The sequence below is a fragment of the Miniopterus schreibersii genome (genome assembly GCF_964146895.1).
Source record: "Miniopterus schreibersii genome assembly, chromosome: 1".
Classification (NCBI taxonomy): Eukaryota; Metazoa; Chordata; class Mammalia; order Chiroptera; family Miniopteridae; genus Miniopterus; species Miniopterus schreibersii.
In genome coordinates this window covers 125,438,567-125,462,234 of record NC_138101.1, presented here as the reverse complement: position 1 = coordinate 125,462,234, position 23,668 = coordinate 125,438,567, and the positions used below count along the sequence as shown (strand labels likewise).

Here is a 23,668-nt window from a genome sequence, read left to right as displayed (position 1 = left end):
AAGAGGGTGTATCTTCTCCACCCCAGCCTCCAGTTAGGCTCACTACTTCTCTAATACCAATCAACAACACAGATTTTTATAGAAATGTATTTTACATCACTCATGACATTGGAGTCAGATTCAGTAGTTTGATGTGATCTTGAAAAAGTTATAGTAAAGTGGCATTTTACATAAATTTTAGATCAGCGAATTGAAATTATTAATCAATCTCACTTTATTTGCAAAATTTGTAATAAATGGGAATCCATTTTTTAAAATGTGTCAAAACATAGCATAATTTCAAAGCTGGCTGGCTGAGTGACCTTTAAACTGGTGCTTTGGTCCACTGCCAAATGCTAACACCCATCTAACTGCTATGCAGAAATACCAGCCAATCTTTGTAAGGATTTGTTTTGAATTATGAATGGTCTTGAACACAGCATACTTTGAATAAAATGCAACCTAAGTACAAAATAACCTATATATAACCTCTTTATATCTGTTTTCTCATCTGTAAAATGGGTTTATGAGGACTGAAGAAGATACTCCTAATGCTACTTAATGTTAGCTATATTTCAAGCTGATAATATACATGTTTCTGTTCCCCTCAACTGGGGTTTCAGCATGTCTTCCCCATCAGGGATCTGATTCTACTTAAGGGCTTCGTAGCTTCAAATCCAGGGCTGGCAAACTCAAATAGATTTTGGAGCTTGTGAGTAACATAAATAATTGAAGCCAATCATGTATATATGTATGTGCCAGAACTCTGGGGTGCATGCTGTGTTACCTACACCAGGGAATTTCCCCTCATTTGCAATGAGGGCCCAGTATTACAAAATCCTCAGGTTTTAGGCTAGTAGCAGACAACCAAACTGGATTTGTGGATAAATGCTCCTGAATATTTTTATGCCAATTTTTAAATTAGGGCCACAAAAATATATATCATCCTATATTTTGAGATCACTGTCTGAGATCTCCTAAGAAATCGAGCCACCCTGCATTAGCTCCTGGGCTATAAGTGGGCACCTTCCCTTCTCTCTTCACCTGATTCAGAGGTTTGCTGTTCAAAGGCACAGCCTCACCCTTCAGTGCCATCCACATTCCACATGCCTCCTCCATACCTCCCTCCCCTCAAGTCCCTCCCCGTGTCCAAAGTGAAGGGGACCCAGGATCCTTCCTTCTCCACCAAAAGGCACTAACTACATGGAGAATTACATGTGGAAAGAGTTGAGAAGAAACACACAAAACTATGCACCTTCTTTAGCTTGTAAAACCAGCCAAGCAACTCATCGTAGTGGAGCACGTAATAGCTGAAGTTTTCTGGCCAGAAATGGATCTAATTTATATTTGGATGACAAAAGCCTAGGTGACAAACTTGCCAATGTTTCTAGTCAGCTGCGGGTGGAGGTGCTAAAGGTCATACTCCTGGGGTCATTTTTCTGGATGCTTTGTGTTCAGCACATATTTTAACACATACATTTCATGTGGACAGTGAGCAGGGCAGCCGTGTGGTTGTACACTTTATGTCCTATATTCATAAAGGAAAGGCGCCTGAAGGGGCCCCATTGCTAATTCACTGGGGGAGAGAGGGCTGTTAACAATTCAAACAAAGGCATGGCATGTGCTAGGAGCAGCTCTAAAACTGAAATTTCCCTATTTTAAAAGAAAACCAAAAATAAAAAAATCTTGACGTATTCAAAGTGCTATATGCAGGCACACCACAGAAAGGCTGGCGTGAGAGAAAAACTGGAAGACGCATGATCTTTGCAAGTTTTGCTCTCTAAAACAACCTAAAGATAAACTAAGCCTAAATGTCATTTTCCATTCTTCTCCATTTGGCTGTGACAAGGTGTGAGAGAAGAGAACCCCAAAACTCCTCTGCAAGGGGAAGCAACTTAAATCCAGGGGCCGCGGAAAGCAAACTGGGGTTACTGCGAGTCTTCTCCCGTCCTCCTCGTTCAAAGACACCTCATGGGACCCACCGCTGTCACTTAAATTACATTACTACAGTACAACATTCACAAGGCATCTTCACAAGATAATGACAACTCTTTCCCCAAGAGTTTCAAGAAAATGTCATTAAACAGTTCACATCGCTGCCAGTCCCCTCCTTTGTAGGAAGCTGAACAAAAAAGTAATCTCTCAGGAGGGTAACAAACAACGCATCGGCTTAAAAAGTGCATTAGGATCTTTTATACTCATGCTAACGTCATCCAGATTGGCATAAAGAAATTAGCTGTACATAATGTAGGCGCTTTTTTGCAAACTGTCATTAGTTATCTCGGCATCTTGTTTGTCAGCTATCTTGTTGGTTAGGAGAGGCCTAGCTATTTCCTTCCTCCTAGCGCCTCCAGTTAAAGATTAATGTAACAAAATGAGGAGGAAATGGGAAATATGCTCTCGACGGGCACAACATGAGCTGCGCCCAGTCCCCACGTTCCCCTTGCCAACGTTTCAGCACCTGGCCGGACAGCTCCGGAGATTCAGACAGCAGTCCAGTGTCTGCCAGGTAAGCACAGCAGGTGCCTGAATAACCTCGTTTTGTGATAACATTGATGAGATGCCGCAGGAACGTAAAAATGTGTTTATATTAATGAGCCTATGGTAAAATTGGTTTCATTATACATAGTTTCGTTTAAAGCCGCAGAACCTATTGAAGACATTAAGGACTTACTGTAATCCTTTCAATAAACCTTAAGTGACGCATTGAAATATTTTCTACTGTTTTGTTTCGACACTGAGAACTACCCCTGCCTTACCATCCACCCTAAAAACTCCTCTGAACCTACACACCCAGAACACTGCTTGACACACATAACCTCACCTCCAATTTAGAGCAATAATCATCATGACCCCATACCTGAATTTTATTGTAATGCAGCAACTTCAGTAATTCTGAAAATGAAAAGTGAGGCGTTATAACCAACTTCCAGTGGCTCTGGGGAGATGGGTCTCCCAGCCCCTCCTGGTCGGGCCAGAGCATCCTGAGCAGGGAATGTACTATCTTCACTTGAAACCTGTCCCCAGGTAGCCCTTCTCACCAGTGCCCTTGTTGGACTCTCCTATGAACTCAGTCCTAGATTCAGGATCATCTGAGCAACCATCAACAATTGCCAAGACTCCAGAACCTTCTATTTAGTTCTCCTAGCTCAGTGAAAATAGTGCCATGAGATTTTTACATTAAAGAGCTGGGCCCCCACCCCCACCCCACCCCTGGAAATGTGCGCACATACACACAGGATCTCAGAGGACTCACAGCCTGCAAAGTCTAGCTGTTCTAGATCAAGATTCTATTCCAGGGGATCCTGCACTTTGTGCATGAACTTAAGTGAATCGCCTTTCCCCAAGAAGTCACTGAAGCTCCCTGAGAGGCCAGGAATTTAAGAGACTATTCTCATTCCTCCCTGAATTGTGGTTAATTCCTCCTCTTGGAGGGGATTCAGCCAAAGCCCTGCAATTAAGCACAGTAAATAGGCCGAGGAACATCCACATATCAATACAGGCTGCTTGGGTTTGGGAAGGCAGCCCTTCCCCAGGCGGCCTGGCTCTCGGCCAGCAGGGTGACTGCTGAGTGACAGGGCTACGTGCGCTGCGTGAGGGTGGCAGCCAGCCCACACCCGAGCACAGCGCCAGGGACCGCAGAGAGAACAAGCACAGGAGAGCAATCCTCCTCCCCCTGTCACTACCCCAGCCACCAGAGAAATGTTTTGAGTAAGGACTTCCTTACAATTATGAAATCAGTAAAAGTCAGCCAGGCTCAGAGTTAAGGACATTAAGAGGGGCATTTAACCACACCCATTCTGAGACCTCTCCCAAAATCGGGTCAGCTGCCATTTCCTGAGGACCCATGTAGCCAGGTGGCACTTTAGGGTGGCACTTTACACGTATCATCTCATTTAATTTCCTGGTTTTTTGGGGGGGGAGGGAGCAGCAGTCATCTGCATGAGTCACACTGCACACTTCTCAGAAGTCATTAACCCTGAAAGTGATCATATGGACCTAGAAGTTATCTTTCTATAGAAAAACAAATTCATGAGTAATTCTTGAGGCTACATGAGGATAGGGAGTCAGTCACAATATTTAACTTCCTTTGATGTGAGAAAGCCTTATCTGAAAAATAAAACTTTACCTGTAGCTCTCTAAAGGCTCCAAGTGTAACAGAAAGAATGTTTGTGACTATAGGATTCTCAGAATATGGTTGTCTTTAAATTCACATCTGAAACAAATCCTAAAATATTTTAGGGAATCTGATAACTTAAATATAAATGGTAAGACAAGATTTTATTAATGGGTAATCTACAAAAAATACAGTTACCAATCAAAAGATGTCCTGAAATATGCCTGGAAGCAATATTTTTAAGAGAAACCAGGAAAACACTTTACCTGCAATTCTCAATGGATTTAAGACTATTAACTTGAACACTGCAACTACGCTAGAAAAAATAAGGTAAAGAACTTTCTAGAAAATCAAATCTTATATTTATATTTGCATTTCAGCACTTGGAAAAATATATCTGCTGAATGAAAGAAATGACACACAGAAAATCAGTTAGAATTAGAACTGATGAAATTCAGTAGGCATATTTATTTATTGAACAAACATTTGTATAGTGCTTACTCCGTGCCTGCCACTGGTCTATGTGCTTCACAAAAGCACTTCACATTCAGTATCCATTGTAACCCCAGGGGGTAGGAACCATTACTGCCTCCACTTTACAGATGAGGAAACTGAGGCAGAGGGAAGTTAGGTAACTTGTCTTTTCTAACAGTCAGTCTGGCTGCAGAGTGGGAGGACTTAATAAACAAGTCATACTCTATTAGGGAGGCTTATCTAATCTCTAACATTAACCAATTCATCCCATTTTTGAGGGAACTAAGATCTTTAGTTCTACTTGAAGTATTTGACTCCCTCTCACCCTAGCCTATCATCCTTTCCATAATGATAGAAAATCACAAAATTAAAAAAAATAACAAAAATATGGAAAATGAGTGTGCTTGGAATTGAGTCTGTGAACTAAAAGCTCGGGGGGCAAGGGTTGGGGGGGTAGCAAAAGCAAAAAGCAAAGGAAATTGACACTGAATCCTGTGGCAAAGCACTAGTTGTCCAAGTTGTCTTTGCTTCGTTTACTTACACTGCAGAGCAAGAGCTATCCCACTGTGTACTCTCTGTAGCCCCTGCAGGGCCCATATTTACTTCACACACATTTGGTCAAGTCCGCTCAAGTCTTATCCCCAGGCTGCTCTGCCCCCACCAGGTTCAATGGAAGGAAAGCAGCCTCTCTAGGACATTTCTTTATTAGCTCAGGTCAACAGCAGACAAGGATTTCAGACTCTTTTCAAGGTCAGAAGATAAATTACCAATTAAGAAAAAAATTTAACCCAGCCTGTGTGGCTCAGTGGTTGAGCATGGACCCATGAACCCAGAGGTCATGGTTCGATTCCCATTCAGGGCGCATGCCCAGGTTGTGGGCTCGAGCCCCAGTAGGGGGTGTGCAGGAGGCAGCTGATCAATGACTCATCACTGATGTTTCTATCTCCCTTTCCCTCTCCCTTCCTCTCTCTGAAATCAATAAAAACATTATTTTTAAAAAAAATTTTAAGTAAATACAAAAGTGTGCTTCCCTTGGAAAGACAAGGGATGGGATAAATTTTCCTCATTCCTGTACAAAACTTGTTTAGTAGACATCTTAACTCTCTACTACCATATTAATTAGCATTCACTGAATACAGAACTTGCTAAAATTACATTAATTAGAATACAATGGATACAGACCCACTGTGGCTTTCAGGAGGGGTGAGATCCAGAAGGCCTCTTAGAGGGGTACAAAGTCAAAAGATCTCCTGAGAGAAACATATAAAGTATTCTGGAGAGCAGTGAGGGGACTAGAAATAAAGATGTGCCTTGCCTCTGAGTTTTGGGGGCAGGGATGGTTAATTTAAATGTCCCCATGTTCCTCCAAGATAGATACAAACTCCATTTTACAAACATAGAAACTGAGAGTCAGACACAAAAAATAATTTGAGGGACATTATAGACTTAAGCATGGTCTCTCCACCACTAAAAGCTGCTTCTAAAATATCAGGAAAGAATTGTTACCTGGCCCTGGATGGTGTGGCTCAGTGGGTTGGGGTGTTGTCCTGTGTGCCGAAGGGTTGTGGGTTTGATTCCCGGTTAGGGCACATACCTAGGTTGTGGGTTCAATCCCAGTCAGGGCACATAGGGAAGGCAACCAATCAATGCTGTCCCCCAAATTGATGTTTCTCTTTCTCTCCCTCTCTCTCTCTCTCACCAATAAGCATACCCTTGGGTGAGAATTAAAAAAAAATTTGTTAACTCAAATAGGTGCTACTATTTCTTTCCAGAGTGACCATGACTGAAATTGTCTTCCTTCAAGATAATGCAACAAAGGATTCTCAGGTGATTCTTGTGGCTTTCCAAATAAAGGCTCAAATCCTTAACAGGGAAGTCAAAGTCCTCCATGCAGAAGTAGGAAAAGGTAAGTGATACTTTTCAACCTCTTCCTAGCCATTACTTTGATTCATTTGTCAGCCCCCACCCCACCCCTCAGCTTTCTGGGGCCTCCCGAAGGCGGCCGTCTTCCCCAGGAGGACCAGAAACCACCTTCAGCTTCTGTGTAGTGTTCACAGTTAGCACGTACTAGATGCTCAATGCAGAGAGAATCATTTGCTCACAGGACTCTATTTTCCAGTTTGTGTTCACTCAGAATCACTGCATCTCTTCCTGGTGCCTTCAGCCCACACTCCTTGCAGGGCTGTTAGATACGCATAGAGAAGCAATACTCTTCAGTCATTAGCAAAGACTTTACCCCTCCACTCAAGGCAACAGGAGAGAATCAGTTCCAAATTCCACTCCAATTCTGGTTCTGGAAAATTAACTTTATTGATATGAAACTAGAACAAATTGTGTGTTTGTGTACACTTAACACATTAATGTGGGGTAGTGTTTTTCAACAACAACAAAAAATCCCAAATGAACTAAAAACACATGCATTTTTTAGTTTCGGCAATAAATAAGCTCAACCCTGATCAACTAACTGAACTCTGATTTTCTCTGCAGTAGACAAACTGTAGGAAGACACAGCACCATCCCCATTTAGCTCCTCTTATTAATTTTACTCGGTGGTTCTCAAACGTTAACATGGAGGAGAACCACCTGGAGGACTTGTGAGTTTCTGTTTCACTGGATTTGGGGAGAAGCCCAAGAATGTGAATTTACAGCAAGTTTCCAGGTCATGCTGACAACCACACTTTGAGAACCACGGCTATTTTGTGGCAAAACCAAGAGTTCTGGGGCAATGCCTCACCTTAAATGATAAAAGGTAAAGGGGAATGAGTCAGCTGCAATATTAATTTGGGGAACAGGTGGGTAGAGCAGGAAGGGAGAGGAATTCCTAGGGCAGCTTCTGGCACAGGCTCAGCAGTGTGACTCCTCAGGCTGGCAGGAAACATTCTGATTGTGCCTCTGTCACATTTCTGAGGATTACTGTCATGGCTATCATCCTCCCTGGGGTGTGACTGTTGGTAGAGTCAGCCTCTTTGGGAATCTAATGAGAGGCACTGAAAGCACCTATTTGCCCTCTCAGATGAAAATTTAGTCTTACTTCCTCTTCTTTTTAATCAAATTATTTTTATTATATTTGTAAAGTGTACAAAGTTCAACATGTAATGACGTAAAGATGCCAATGGCTAAATACAAATAAAACAGTACAAAATAAAGCTATTATGATATAAGCCATTATCCGACATGACTACACATTCCATCCTATAATCTCATAAATCAAAGCTTTTAACTGTGTGGATTCATACAGTACTGTATTCTTTCCAATATGCATTCTTTCTTCCTCTAGGGGTTGTTCAACCATGAAAGGCACGTTCCTGCCGTAAAGTTCACAGTGTTCTAGAAACTGGACACATTCTTGAGAAACACTATCACGAAGCATGATTGTGTGCTTTGACATGTTCTCTAATAAGGACAAGAAGCATCTTTTGGCATAATACCAGGTATCACTTCCCAGGTTTTTATTATACGGTTCCAAGCTTTTGATAACTCGAGAAATCCCAAAGTCATAATTTCCTTTGGCACAGTAAAGTGCCCCTATCACCAAGTTCACAGTGCAGAAATGGTAAGTTTTCTTATCCGGGTCATCATAGGGGAGCTGCTCTTCCTCTTTGTCAATCTCCCTCATTAACGCTTCAGCTTCTTTATTTTGACTTGTCATAATATGTGAAACACAGAGCTTAGCCAATACAACAGCGCTACATTCAGGATGTTGTTATAATGCTTCTTGACTATGGGCTCATAAAAACCAATGGCTTCTTTGTATTTGTTTTCCTGCCTGAACAGAACATGAGCCACATTCAACTTCCACACATTATGGTCACTGCAGAATTCCACAGATCTGCAAAAGATGTTTTCTACCAGTGAATAATTTTCAAGGTTCCAGTAGATTTTTGCCTGAGCCACCAATACGGAATATACTTCTCCTTCAGGATGTCATCATGTTCATTCACTGCCTTCTTGAGAGCTTCATCACCTCCATTGTGTCTTGCTTCCTGTACTTGCATGGTGAGTTTCCAAAGCTGCTCCGTCAGCATCCCTGCTAGTCCATCAAGCTTAATAAAAACTTCTTCAGGAGCTGTCTGGCAAGTGATCATGGCATCCAAGAAGTCACAGAGATAGGGTGTGAGGAACTCGTAAGTCAAGTTGGCATTCTCAGCCAGGACATCTGCTGCTAGATCAACATACTCATATTTTCAGTAGAGCAGCAACAGGTTGCCAAAGGTCTCTGCAGGAAAGGGGTTCTGTTGGCGCAAAAACTGTAGCTTTGCAAACCCTTCTGCAGGCCTGGCACCCATGTTCATTAGCGCCTGGTTGTGCAGGGTCACAGGGTCTGACTCTTCCTCTGCCCTAGGTGGCAGGTCAGTGAGGGTTTCCTGGGATGCCTTACAGTTGCTCAGCTGGTGTTCCATGGCTGCCTTGAGGTTGAAGGCTCCCACCAGCGCAGTCTAGCGCTGGACTAAAGTGTTGCCAACACTGGGAACATCAAAGACCATCAACGCCCTCCGTGGTCACGCCCACCCTGAGCTCTGGGTGCTGGCGATGGCACGCTCAACAATGTCAGCGATATGCTTCAGAACAGAGGCACGCTGCCAGCGGCTGCACTGGGCCAAAGCCAGATAGTAAGGAAGGTCCGGCCAGTGGCCCGAGGCCTACAGGGCTAGAAGAGCTTGGAACATGCAGCTTGACACCGGCCCTCCTTGGAGCGCAAGCAGCCCGGGGGGACCTCACCCCGACTTCTCCCCCTTCCCCACTCAGTAGCTGCTCCCCCGGGCTCCTGGCCCCGGGAAGATCGCCCTCGCTGTACTTCACAGCAGCCTGCGGACCGACGGCCCGGCTGGGATAGCTGAGGTCGTCCGAGAGGAGGAAGGCGGCCCGGTGGCCTCCGGATAAAGGCAGGCCTTGTGCAGGGCCTGGGCCGCATGGAGGCGGTACTGCCCCGCCGTGCGGCTGGCTCGCTGCTCCTGCGAGCTCCTGCGGGGGCAGCAGCAGCCCGGCCGCGCCAGGCCAGGCCCGCGGCCGCGCCGCCTCTGCAGCGGGAGCCCGAGGAGCCCGCGGGTCCCGAGGAGCCCGTGGATCCCGAGGATCCCGAGGAGCCCGCGAGCCACCGCGGCGAGCTCCCGGCGGGGACCTGCGCAGCACCCGGCGCCGCCATGGCCTCGGTGGCGGTGCGTCCCGGTTACCCAGGCAACAAAACAACCGGAACCGGAAACCCGTAAAGAATGTTTTGGGGGTTTTTTGTTGTGGTGCTTTTCCGCGTTCCCGAATTTACGAAGTTACGTTTCGCGAAGTTACGTTTCGCGAAGTTACGTTTCGCGAAGTTACGTTTCGCGAAGTTACGAAGTTACGTTTCCCGAAGTTACGAAGTTACGTTTGGCGAAGTTACGTTTCGCGGAAGGACCGTATTAGGACCGGAAAGAAGTCACTAATGCGAGAGTCTCCATATTTGGTCTCACCCCCGAAGGCCAAGAACGTGAGTGCGGTTCGTTCGGGAGGGGAGAGGAACCGCCTCCAAGGAAGTCCTAGTCTCACTTTCCATTTAATTCCTTATAATCCTGGACGTACGTATTTATTACTGTATCCATATAATAAAAGTCAGGCTCAGAGAACGGGCTCGCCCAAGATCACAATGAGACGAAATAAAATGCAAAAGGTCCATCCTAGGGAGCAGTAGTAGGTCCCGACTAAATTAACTTAAAATATAAATATAAAAGTCAAACGCTTCTCTAAAGAAGCGGACATTGCGGTTCTGCGATGCCGCCCTCCAGGCGCTGCGCGGGGCCCAGACGCCAGGCCTCCGGCCTCGTGGTCCACGGGCTTCTCGCGCTTCTCGGAACCGGACCCGCACGAACGAGCTGCCAGGTCCGGGGGGCTCTCCGGGGCCAAGCATGGAATTCCAGGGCCGAGGGAAAAGCCTCACAAAGCTACAGTCCCTCGTAGCATGTTAATGTAATAAAATATTTAAACACTTTGACATAAAATTAGGGACCATGCCGCAAAGCCTTTTTTTTTTCTTTTTGACATCTGACGTCCTTTGAAATCAAAGTTCCTTTTGAACATGAAATTAAGTCAACAAGCACCTATGAATTATAAAGGGCTGCTCAAGGCACTAAAAGTATATATTAAGCTTAATAATGTCTGCCTTAAAGGAATTTGTAAGTAAATGTGGGACTGGGGTAAGCAGCCAAAGAAATAAATGCCCAGGGGCAGCCTGGACTGAGCCACCCACAGAATTCTAGGGAGCAGAAGGGAGGACTTCATGGAGAAGGAAGGCACGGAGATGGATTTTGAAGAGAAGACCATGGGAAAGCTCAGTATGCCTGGCAAATCAGCTCCTGGCATTTCAGGGGTTGGGAGAGAAGGAAAGCGGTGAGCAGGAGATTAAGTGCAGAAAGGTCAGTGGGGTCACGGGGGTCACATGGGGTCAGATGTGGAGGGCCTCAAATGGCACACTAGGAAGCGCACAGCATGTGCAGTAGACAATGGGGACAAAGCAAGGTTGGGAGTTTTAAGCATGGAGACCGCAGGATGAGAGATGGGTTTGGGGCTATTTATACTCCGACAAAAGCACATGAAAATGGATTACAGGGAGAATGAAAACAAAAGGGAGGTGATTTATGATTAAACTAAGTCTCTTCAAAATACTTTCCTCCTCGAGGATTTCTACTATGAAAGCAAAACAAAATTTAGTTTAAAAAAGAGACAGAACTTGAGGTTCCATAGTAAATCTAAAATACAAAGAAATGAAAAAGCCAACTAGCACAAAGTAGGCCAAACTTTGACCATTAATATTGCACGTTCCTGCCCGAATCTGCAATATTTTGTGTTGTAAAAAGGTTTTATTTATCTACTCCAATCACTCAAATTAACCTGCAAAACAACATGAATAGGAAAAAAGCCATCCAAAAAACAAACAAAACAAAACAAGAAGACTCACTGTCAATTTTGTGTGGGGTATTGAGATTTCTGAGTAATAGTCCCTCAGGTTTGACTAGATAGATGAGAACTGTGAATGGGAAATGGAGGGAGGGGCACAGGGAGATTCTTGTTGTGTCTGGAGAACACAGAGCAAGCTCCAAAAGATGTTCAGACTGTTTAAAACAGTGTATCTTTACTACTTCCAAGCAATACTCAAATAGACGAGTGCTGTCCTAAACACCTCAGAACAACTTCAAGTTCCCCTAGAGAATCAAAAATAGATGTCACTGACGCCTGGAACTGAGCTTTTCATTTTGTCTTCTTCCCACTGGCAAATAAGACTACTGTCGTATTTTTTATTCTTTGTATTTTGAAATTATTTCATATGATAATAGTATTTTGGCCTCATTTTGGAAGGAAAACAATATTTAATGAAATTGATACATTTACTCCAGAAATTGAGAAATGTTGATCATTGTATCGCCTAAAGAATCAAAAACTGTCTTGACTTAAGGAGGTATTGACATTGTACTGACCATGAAGGACCCTCAGTAAGTAGGTACAGAATGAATCCAGCACAAGATCTGAAAGCCTGCATTATACAACTGCAAACCCACATGTCGGTAAGGCTGGCACTGGTTTGGGGCAGGGGATGAAAAATAGAATAGTCACTACCAGCTCACCAAAAACAAAAATAGGAACTCATCCACAAATCCCAATATCAAAAGCAGACACAAAATTAAAGTAAGTGCCATACTGGTTTAAGATAGAAATAATCGAGGGAAGCGGGGTACAAATTCTAAGTATTGTGAACCAAGCTAACTAATCTCACTTGGCAAATGGAAACATAGCTCTGAATCTGAGCCAAATCAACGGCTCCTGGTAATCTGCCAAAGCCGAATTCCTTAGTCTGGCATCATAAAATGACTCGTCTGTCGCATTTACAATTCCAGGGCCTCTGGATTCAGCTACCCGCTGGGCACCCCTGGCAGTCTCCCAGCAGAATAATTCTGAACTATCGTTACTGTCAGAACATGTGCATTGACAAACACTACAGAAAAATGACACCCATTTCTTGGAGCAATACTAGTTAACAGCTACAAAGTGCTGCTATAAAGGAATTATCAAGTCTGTTGCTGTAATAAGTAACAAAGAATTAATAACCTTCTCCATAGTGTGAACCTGCAAGCTGCTCCTTAGTATTCAGTAGGCACAGGTCAAAATGTGACTTAATTTACCTGAGGCTGCAAAAATGAGTCAAAAGCAGAGAGGTCTTGCCAAACTGAGCACAGAGGCAGCCACAGGTGAGATGCACCTCTGAGCTTTCTAATGAAATGCAGGACGCTGGGGTGCTCAGAGATGTTTCTCAGAGGTGCTCTGCTCATTTGGGACAAACCCCACCTCCACCTGTAAGCATCATCAGCGAAGTCTTCCAAACGTTACAGCTTTCAGAATGGAGCTGTAACATGCAAGGCTGCTTGTTATTTATAAAACCTGACATTTTTCTAGCCAGAGTCAGGAATCGGGAAAGACTTTACAAAATTGCTTTGGGCTGAGTGACGTCAGAAAAGGAAATAATTCATGACACCCAAAAGTCGAATGCACAAACAGACTTATATAATTCCATGAAAGGATGTTTGTCAATTTTAAATTAGAATTATATTTGAAATTCTCAAATAAAACACTGATGCAGCTGAATTAACCTACCGACCCCATCTCCCACTCCACCTGACTTACGGAGTGACCCCAGCCAGGCTAGCCCCTATTAAAGCACCTTTGCTTAGGCCCAAGACCCACCCCAATCCCTTCTCAAGAGCTTGTGCAAGAACTCATCTCTTCAGATATAAAAACTGCGGAACGATTCAGCTGTAAAATCTGTATCATTAAAGTCCTGTACAGTTCTGGTCACTAATTTTGATCACTTAATTTTAAATAGGAAAATTGGAGAAAGCCTGAAGAAGAGAAACAAAAATGCCTCATCAGTGTAAAAGTGCACTGTTTAATTGAAAAGAGAAAAAGAGAAAGCAAAGTTGGTGACAACTATTTCACTACGCTCAACTTGCAACTTCTTTAGGTGGTTTTATAATCACTTTTCACTTCCCTTCCCCCATCCACTTACAGGTTTCCCACAGTACAAGACGTTTAACAGTTTGTCAATGAATAAATTAAATCAATACCCCCTGACTTCCCACTGCACTGCAAGTAGATAAAGTTGTGGTTGAGTGGCCAGTGGCCCAAAATTGAACAAAAGAAATTATAAAGTAGACGCACACACAAACATACGCACACCACACCTATCTTCTTTTCTTTGTTCCCATGTATTATTCAACAAAACAGACAAAAAACGTTATGAAACCACCCAATGGAGAAACTGGCTTCACTGTCACTAAGGCTGTATTCTGTAAATTATTTTCTTGGATTAATTTCCTTCCTCCAAGAGCTAAGATATTTTTAAATACAAAACCTTTTATAGGAATCCCTCACAACCTTGCAGAAAAATGTTCCAGTGTTTCAAACTCAGTGCCTCCTCCCTCTAAAATACCTTATTCACAGACAGATTTTTAAGATGTTAATTGCAGAGACACTGTTTATGGTGTCTAGTCCTCAAACCCCATGCTTTAAGAACTGCACTTCCCATAGGTCCAGGCATCCACATTTGTGATATATGATTCCCCATGCCCACTATCACCCCCAACCCAGGCTGACGGGTCCCCTGAGCCAAGGCAAGACCATCAAACTTTCTCCAAGGCAATGAAAAGAAGATTCTAGAATGTTAGTCAAGTGTCTGTTGATCTCAAACTGAGGCTGAGGTGGCCACTGTGGGGGAGCCATTTTGAGCCACATGCATGGAAAAGCAGAAAAAGCTGGACAGAAAGTAGAGAGAGAAGAAATAAAGGGCAGGAGCAGAGAAGCAAAGACGGAGGCCATAAAGCGCCAGAGGAAGAACTAACACGCCAGCTGTCCTGGGTGTTAAGGACTTTCTGGTTCGTAGTTGATTGGCTCCAGTCTTCTGTGAACCGTGACTGCATTTCCGGCACTTGGGTCCTGAGAGAGATCCTGATCTTCGAAGTACATTATCTCATTTTTGCTTAAAGCAGTTTGCAACCTTGAAAAGCTCCACCGAGTAATGGATATTCCTGACATCACATGAGAAGGGTAGGCCAAAACTGTTACTGCTAAACAGCAAAGGAACAAGCCCACCACTTCACATTTTCTTTTATTCATAACTTATTGCTGTTTCATCACTTCTCTGCATTGCTTCCAGGGGAGGACTCATCTCTCTGTTCACAATACAACCTCCATAATCCCATCATCCAGAACTACTCTAGCCAGGGATCCGAACAAGCAACCTTGTTAACAAATCCTCTCCTCTCCCTGCCAGTAACAGTAGGAAAAGGTTAGCATGGCCTTCCATTTTCTTCCTCAAATGTACTTAGCTGACCCACTTCAATGTTTGGGTTTTGTCTTTTTTCTCTTTTTAGACTTGAGAATTAATGGAGTATGAACTAGAGGATCCTGCAATTCAAAAGTCAAAGTGAATGTTAAGGCCCATGAGGCAGGGATCAGGCCGGCTCACCTCTGCCCCACGCCCCTCGCGGTAGCCGTGCTGAGTGAGCACTTGCTGCATAACTGAAAGGATGCAAAGTTGGAGCATCACAGTCAGGAACACAAACTCTGGAGGCGGACAGAACTGGGTCAGAATCCCAAATCTTCCCCTTTCAGCCTTATAACACTTATGAAGGCTCGGAATTCTAAGCATTTTACGTGCATTACCTTATTTAATGCTCCCTCCCTGCAAAGCTTTAAGGTATTATAATCCCTCATTTTACACTTGGTGAAAACTGAGCAACTCACCTAAGGCTACAAGGTCAGCAACCCCCAGCCTAAGCCCCTAACTTCTTTTTATTTTTTTTTTTATTGACTTTATTGGGGTGACACTGGTTAATAAAATTATATAGATTTCAAGCGTACATTTCTGTAATACATCATCTGTAAATTGTACTGTGTGTTCACCACCCCAAGTCAAATCTCCTTCTATCACCATTTATCCCCCCTTTACACTCTTCTACCTCTCCCCACCCCCCTGCCCCTCTGGGAATCCCATGCTATCGTCTGTGTCTGTGAGTTTTTCCCCTAACTTTTATGATAAACTGCTTCTTACCACTGACTTTGTGACCTTGTGCAAATGATTTAATCACTCAATTTGCTGAAGACTGTGGTTCTGAAGACTAAGTCAGACGGTGTTTGTAAAGTGCTTATTAGTAAAGTGCCAGACAGAGCAAACTACTCATTAAAATGTAGTTATTATTATTAGTAACTCACTAGCGAGTCTCTGGTGAGATGCTTCAAGCAGAAGCACATTCGGTTCTATAAATTACACGTTCGCTGGAAAATAGCCATTTTCTAGGCAGCCAAAGCAAAATGAGTAAATTATAACCAGTATTTATCTTGGATATGGTCTAAATTCTCCAAAAGGAAGTAACAGGTAAATCTTTTGATAGCCTGAAAGCAGTGATCGTGCTTGCAGTTAGGGGGCACCATACTTCTGTACCGCATTATAGGAAACCACGCCCCCAGAGTCTTGGGCACCCTAGGACTTTTCTCCAGCAAAGTGGAGGTAGATAAATTCTGGCCTGTAATAACTTTTTTGGCAGGGAGGAGGGAACCTTTTAATATTTATTTCCATATTCTTCCACAATTTCAATTTCAATTCCAGTATACGTTCCTATTTTATTCCCAATGCCTTTGCTATTGCTTTATTGACATAAAGGGCATTATTACATTATTCAATGACCTTTAAAAATCCAGGGGGAAAAAGGTATTTAATTAGGAGCAATACACTAATAAGCATAACCTCAAGAAATTTAAAGTACCTGTAAAACAACTGGTCAAAAATAAACGTAGGTATTGGCATATGTTGAAAATGGAGTATGGGAGCTCATTATATTAGCCTCCCTAAATTAATATATGTTTGAAAATATTCACAATAAAAAATTACAAATAATTTTTAAAAATAAATCTGCATGTTCTGCTTTTTAAAAATTCCGTTTTTCTGGAAACCTGCTTGAAGATGCAGCAAGAAAACTGAGTCTGTATCACTACTCTGGGAAGCAGCACGAAGTCAGGTACTCAGCTGAAGGAAGAGAAGGAAATAGGTCAGGTTCGGGTGAAGCTAATATAAATCATGTAGAAATGGAATGTGCTTCTGCAATGCTTTAATAATGAACTTCAAACAAGAGACCCAAGGCCATAGGCATTACTAAGGAGACCTCTTTTCTTTGTTTATTCTCATCCGAGGATATTTTTTCTACTGCTTTTTGGAGAGAGTGGAAAGGTGGGAGGGGGGGGGAGAGAGAGAGAAAGAGAAACATGGATGTGTCCTGTCAACTGGTTGCCTCCCACTTTCGCGCCGACCAGGGACTGGGATCGAGCCTGCAACTAAGGTCCACGCCCTTGGCTGCAATCGAACCCGGGACCCTGGGGTCCGCGGACCGACGCTCCAACCACTGAGCCAAACTGGCTAGGGCTTAAGGAGACTTCTTTATACAAGCAAATCAAACTTACAAAAAAAAATTACTATGACAATTGTTTGCTCAAGCCTGGTTTGCATTTGGTTCTAATTGGTCAGGACTATCCCAACCTAGAGGTGATTTTTCTAAAGGGAAGGAATGAACAGCTCTGTGCCAAAACAGCCAAAGGAAGGCCAGAAATCTACGTATGGACAGATAGACATCTCTTCAGTGGACAACAGAGGAATTTTCTCTTTCCAGTTCACAGTCACATTCTGTTAACTGAAAGCGTTAACTGAAAAGTTTCTTGTTCTACCCAGATGATAATCCATAATTGAAAAATCATATCTATAGATCTTTTTATCATTAGCCAGACATACACAGTGCTTTTCATTCAGTTTGTGGAGTTAAATTCTAGCCTAAAACCTTACCACTGTTCATTAAGTCAAAGCTAAATAAAAATATTTAACATTCAAACATGTTAGTGACCTCTTTCTGCCAATTAATTCTGACCTCCCTCAGAGCAAATTCTGTTCCTAGAATGCAGGGGATGGGGGTGGGGGATTGGGATTCCTAATACCTAAGTGTAAAAGAAAGTTTTAAAAACTGGTAAAAAGCCATCTGCTCTTCCAAGTTGAAGCTACAAGCACCTCTGCAATACTGAGGCTAGCCATTCCCTTCCCCTCCCCACCCTGCTCTCTGATGGGCAAGGTGCAAAAATAAGGCTGATGGAGACAAACAGCTTTCTTATCCACCACCTAAATGATGGAAGAAGAGTACAGAAACAGTAATGTCAATCTTCTACTGAGTACAGCTAACTCTGAATTTTCCCCAATTCAAAGTAAAAGTTAGAAAGCAACATTTTCTTCTAAGATTTACTTTTTGCGTGCAATTAATAACGATGCTTTCAGATATTCTATTCAGGTCATTCTAGCTTGAAAGGTGTACAGCAATCTATTTCTCCTCTACTCCATTCACCCACTCCAACCCCTTCATTTCTACACATTTCCAGTCTTCACCACTTGCCCTATATAAAGAGCGTTCCTCTCAGCTTATGAGACAAATGAGACAACAATGTTATGTTATCACAGGATCAATCTTAAGATGAGAAATACTACCTATATGGTTAAAGAATGGTACATAGGTGAATGTTCACCTTCCTTCTCACTCTAGTATGTTTTGCCTTGTGCTAAAGTAAAAGTTTTCTACAAGTTCTGAGTGCCCCTTGTCCAGTCCACAATAAAAGAAATGCAGATCACTCAGAACTGCCACTGGAAAACAGGCTGGACTATCATTTGTAGAAAAGACTGAGTAGCTAGACTATCTCTAAGTAATGTACATGGTACTACACATTCCCATATTTCTGCCAATCTACTTGGAAATGTTCCCAAGATAAATTTCTACCCAGGGAGTCACTTCTGGCTGTGAACAAAAACATAATTTATTTCCAGAGGTACTTAACTACCCTCTCCTGATCACTTAACTGGTGGTTTTGAGTAGGTTTTTTCTATCAACTGAAAGTTAGAAAAGGGAAGGTGGTGGTGTGGGCTCAGCACCAGGAAAGCATTTTCACAATCAAGCAGATGATCCAAGAGTCCTGGGTGCAACAAGCCAAGGGCAGCACTCAAACGTGAAGAGGAGCTTTGCTCTTTCACTGGGCAACCGCTTCCCACACCTGCCAAGCTCCACAAACCAAATGCCACATTGCAAAATCACAACCGTCTCCAGAATTCTTTAAAAGTGCTTTCACACGAATCCCCTTTGAAATCAATGAAGGGCAAATATTAGCTGACTTTAAAGCAGACATTTAAGATCATAAGTTCACGTGTGTCTCGGAATCATACACCACCTGTCCCTCGTGTGGACCTTTGAGAACCTCCGTGTCTTACAACCAGACCAAAAAGCCCCAGCTTGCCGGCTTGTACCCCCCACCCCTTGAGCCATTACTTCAAAGTTATCAGAAGGTCATAATTATACACCCAAGTCCCTCAGCACGGGTTTTCCCTGGGGCTGGGGAAACCAGTTCTTCCTCGCTTCTCGGTTAAAATCTAAAGTTCGCTTGTAGCCCTGCGAAGGCGACAGACCACGGACTCGGACTGCCCCCGGCCCCGGGGCGCCCGACGCGTCCTACCTTGGACCTCTCCTTGACGTAGTATTTGCCCAGCCGGCTCCCGCAGTACAGCACCAGCCTGTCGATGAGGGACAGGAGGAAGCTGATGGCCTCGCAGCCCTCCTCGTTGCCCCCGATCCACGCGATCTGGTCGCCCCTCAGGTGGCGCTTGGAGACGCCGGCGCGCGGCCCCGCCAGCTGGCCGTCGCGCAGGACCCCGTTGCTGTGCAGCTGCTTGACGCGCTCCAGGACGCAGTCGCCCACCACCTCGCCCAGGAAGTTGTCCAGGTAGCAGAAGCCGACCTCGTGCAGGCAGGGCACGATGTACTCCAGGGCGATCTTCTCCAGATCCAGCCGCATGACGTGTCCCAGGGGCATCTCGCCCGCAGAGCCGAGCTCGGGGACCCCCAGCGCGCACCGACCCCGCGACCTGCGCGCGCGCAGCCGAGGCGCGGGCGGCGTGGCCCCGGGCTCAGCTACCTGCGGCTGCCGGGCCGAGCCACCGCCGCGCGAGGGCACAGGAAAGTTGCTCGCAACTCTGGGAAGAAGGGATCCCGCTCAGGGACCAGAGGGAGTTGTGGGAAGTTCCACGAACCAGCACCGGACTGACCCAGTGAGGGGTCGGAGGGCGCGTTTTGGAGCCGCCGGAGCGACCAATGGTGCGGCGGCGGCCCCCAGACTAGGAAAAGGCTGAGGTCCAGCGCGGCCGCCGGCCAACTCCGCGCGTCACGGGCCCCGCCCAGCTCCGCCCCGGGACCGCCTCCGGGGCAGCCCCTCCCCCGCCGGTCACCCCGCCTGGTCGACCGCTCCCCAGACCTTGGTGGTGGTTCGTGACTAGGGGAGGAGCTGGCGAACGGACGGGATTTTTAGAATGCTATCGATTTGCATATGTTTTGCATAAAACCCAAGAGCGAACTTGAAAACCTGACTCCCAGCTCTGCAAATATAAATGGAATTAATAGCACAGTTTACTGCCACATTCTTTTGAACAAAATAATAAACCCAGGAACAAATGATACGTATATTAAATAGTGATCTCTTTCTAGCTTTCCCTGATGCCTTCCCTTATTCCCCCCTGTTCCTATGTTGTTTGCCCCAGGTCAGCTTGTTCAAGCCACTGAGCGCCTGAAAGGACTCCAGTTTTAACTAAAATTAGCAAACATTTCCCTAACTCCTATTAAGCTCAAGACCCTCCGTACTCAGTGAAGGAGGGTGTGCACAGGGAAGAAATGCTGGGTCATAATCTGATTGAGCCCTGAAAATACTGTATTTTGCTTTTGCTGGGTGTTTGCATCGACTTATCTTTCAAGCTTACTAAAATACGGTGTTCTGAAAGCCTGCCTTCAAAATTAATCACGTGCTGGTGTCAGAGCCAGTTTTGGTGTGTCTCCTAAAAGACAGGCCGTGTTCTCATCTCGCTTTTCCCACAGGACGCTGCACTTACATGGGAGGGATAGACACCACCTAGAAGATTTTTTAGTTACCCAAACGTAAACTGACTGCTTTATGGATGTTTTTTTATTTTCTACTGAACACCAGAGATCAAAATCAGGAAACAAAGATTCATGAGTTGCATGCAAAGCCATTTTCATATTTTTAATTTTACATTAGTTTGCACTCAGGCTCTTCATTTTAGTTGAACAGAAGAATGTACAGGTTTTACAGGTATTGTTTATTTTGTACACAATCCCCTGCAGCTCTTTCACTTTTCTTCTCCTTCCAATAGCCCTCTCCTCTCTGCATCTGAGGGGAGAAATATGAAAGGAAGAACGGAATGAAGTCCAGGCCAAAAACAAAGAGTAGAATAGGAAAGGGCTGCTGCTGCTGCTGCCTGGTGGAAAGAAGCGGACAGAAGGAATGTTCAAGAGGAACGGCCAATGGGAAACTGGTGGAACTTCTAGTTATATTGAGAGAGGTTCTCTGCCGAGGCAGTGAGTAGTTGGCACCATTGGTATGACCTTTCAGCAGGAGGTGCACCAGCTAAGGTAAAGGCTCGTCTTGGCCAGCATCAAGGAGCTGTTTAAATTCCCTCAGCTGCTCCGTGACGCCAGGAGCCCACATCCTTGTACCTCCAGCAGTTAGTAGCTAGTAAGTGTCTACTAATGTGGGCCTGGGTAGGCTGTGACTTCTGGTTTGTTCAGCTTTGGGGACTGTTGTAGATATCCAGAATTTAAAAAGAGGGGAAATGACTGATAAACCTTTCCGATGGCTGAAATATTTCTAGGTGAAGGCTCTTTGTAGAGACACCTGAGACACCTAGATATTATTAGGAGGGGATTTACAAAGGACCAGAAATCTGCAGTAGCAGGTAATGGAAGTGTGTGTGTGTTACTCGCCGTTGAGACAGCTCTGGCTCCTGGAGACGCTATGAATTAGTGATGTTCACAATGTCCCGTCCTCAACAACCTGTGGACTCAAGTAGTGATGAGTGAAATACAGAAAAATTACATACCCATCTCCCAGAATGAACATGTTGACCCAAGACTTTAAATCCCAGAACTGGTAAATTTGGCTTACTATTCAAATAACATTTCAATAATTTTAAAGTTCTATCTATTCTAGTTGTACTTAGAGCAGTAGCCCATAAGCAAGTTCTGATGACTGATAGCCTTAAGCTGTTCTAGATTATTTTGGTTGCAAAGCACAGGCAGTTCGGAAGGGTATTTAATCACTTGCCACCCTGCTTGGCAAGGGCACCGATTAATCAATCAAGGGCCTCCCAATCAACTTGGGGCTGCCAGCACTGCGCTTGGCTGAGGAGCCTGAGATGCCGTGACTGGCAAAAAGCACAGTGTGTGATTACATGGAGGGTGCAGACAGGCTGGAGCCGTGCGCGGGCTCTGAGCCTAAGCGTCAGAGTGGCAAACCCCAAGCTAATTGCTAAAGTGCATTTGTTTTAGTTATTTGCCCATTAATTTGTGTCATTGTAATAATGAATATGAAAATACTTTTCATATTAATAACTAAAACAAATTAATTTCCCTGTAATTTAATTACAACATTCATTGTCTTCCAGTATACATCTGCAGTACAGATGCAGTCATTTTCAAGCATGTGGATGAGACGGAGAAAAGAAGGGTGTTGAATTTCTTTGCCTTGGAATTTGAAATGAGAGGGATCCTCCTAATCACCTAGTCCAATTTCATTTTCTTACAGATAAGGAAACCAGGGCCCAGAGGGGACATTAGATAACTTTCTCAGAAAAGGTCTCTGGTGAGTGGAAGAGGGAGTCTGGAATGCTCTGTTTTCTCAGCTAGAACAAAGACAGCACTCACCCTGGTCCTGTTTATGTATGTATGTTTTTTTATGATGCAAGGTTTACAAAACATAAAATAAACCCTTATAAACTGAACCATTCAGTGGCATTTAGTACATTCACAGTGTTGTGTAACCACTGCCGCTCTCTAGCTCCAAAACATGTTTACCACTCGAAAAGAAAACCCCTCTACCCATTAAGCAGTTGCTCCCCAGTTCCCCAGCCCCGAAAAACCACCAGCCTGCTATGGATTTACCAATTCTGGATATTCCCTGTAAGTAGAATCATAGGATATGTGACCTTTTGTGTCCGGCTTCTTTCACTTAGTAAAATGTTCCCCAGGTTCATGCACGATAGATACCATGCACCAGCATTTTGTTCCCGTGTATGGCTGAGTAATATTCCATTGTACGGATAGACCACATTTGTTCACTCATAAACTAGTGGACGTTTGGTTGCTCCCACCTTTTGCTTATTGAGTACTGTACCTGCTTTCAGTTCTTTGGGGTATAGACCTAGGAGTGGAATTGCTGGGTCATATGGTAATTTTAACATTTTGAGGAGCTGCCGATCTCTTTTCCAAAGGGCTGTGTCATTTTACATTCCCACCAATAATATGGGAGCATTCCATCACATTCTTTTTTGATCTTTTAATTATTTTTTTTAATCCTTGCCTGAGGATATTTTTTTGTTGATTTTCAGAGAGAGTGGAAGGGGGAGAGAGAGAGAAACATCAATGTGAGAGAGACACATTGACTGGTGCCTCCCATATACACCCCGACTCGGGCTGGGGATGGAGCCTGCAACCGAGGTATTGCCCCTTGACCTAGGGCTGACATTCTAACCACAGAGCCACACCTGGCCTGGGCCACATTCTTTTATCTTTCTCACAGAAACTATATTTCTTCTGCCCCTTCAACGTCCTGCGGTGCTTAAGGCTCCCTCCCTGAGTGTTCTTTTTTGTGTTTTTGCCACACCATATCAATACATCGAATGACTTCAATGTGGGCAAGGGCTACCTTATTTATTAAGTTATCAAACACTGTTGGAACACCATATTCCAGGCACTGTGCTAAAAGTGTTACAAACATTACTTCGATTAATTCGTATAATACCATCAAGAAATAGGTACTATTAATATTCCCCATTGTGACAATAAAAAAATAAGTCATAACGAGAGAGGCTAAGGAAGTTGTCCAAGGTCACACAGTGAGAAAGTAAAACAATGATGTCCAAAATCTGAGAGATTCCAATGCAGTAAAATCAGGGGAAGAAATTATTTTGAGCCACTTGCTTGGCATGGCAACATTTTTGCC

At 44.1% G+C, this 23,668-nt stretch overlaps 1 protein-coding gene and 1 pseudogene across 2 annotated transcripts in view; both read right to left on the bottom strand.

Moving 5' to 3' along the window:
- EGLN3 (egl-9 family hypoxia inducible factor 3) overlaps nucleotides 1-19,848 on the bottom strand; it is a 29,483-nt gene extending 9,635 nt beyond the window's left edge. The window contains exon 1 of the mRNA XM_081144534.1: nucleotides 19,118-19,848. Within this exon, the coding sequence (XP_081000660.1) occupies nucleotides 19,118-19,474 (357 nt within the window). The 5' untranslated portion in view covers nucleotides 19,475-19,848. The remainder of the gene's footprint in view (nucleotides 1-19,117) is intronic.
- Nucleotides 7,749-15,236, bottom strand: LOC308563803 (intraflagellar transport protein 70B pseudogene; annotated as a pseudogene). Its single transcript has 2 exons — nucleotides 15,054-15,236; nucleotides 7,749-9,807 (listed from the first exon to the last, which is right to left on the bottom strand). The product of its transcript is annotated as an intraflagellar transport protein 70B pseudogene (transcript).
- Nucleotides 19,849-23,668: the final 3,820 nt, after the last annotated feature.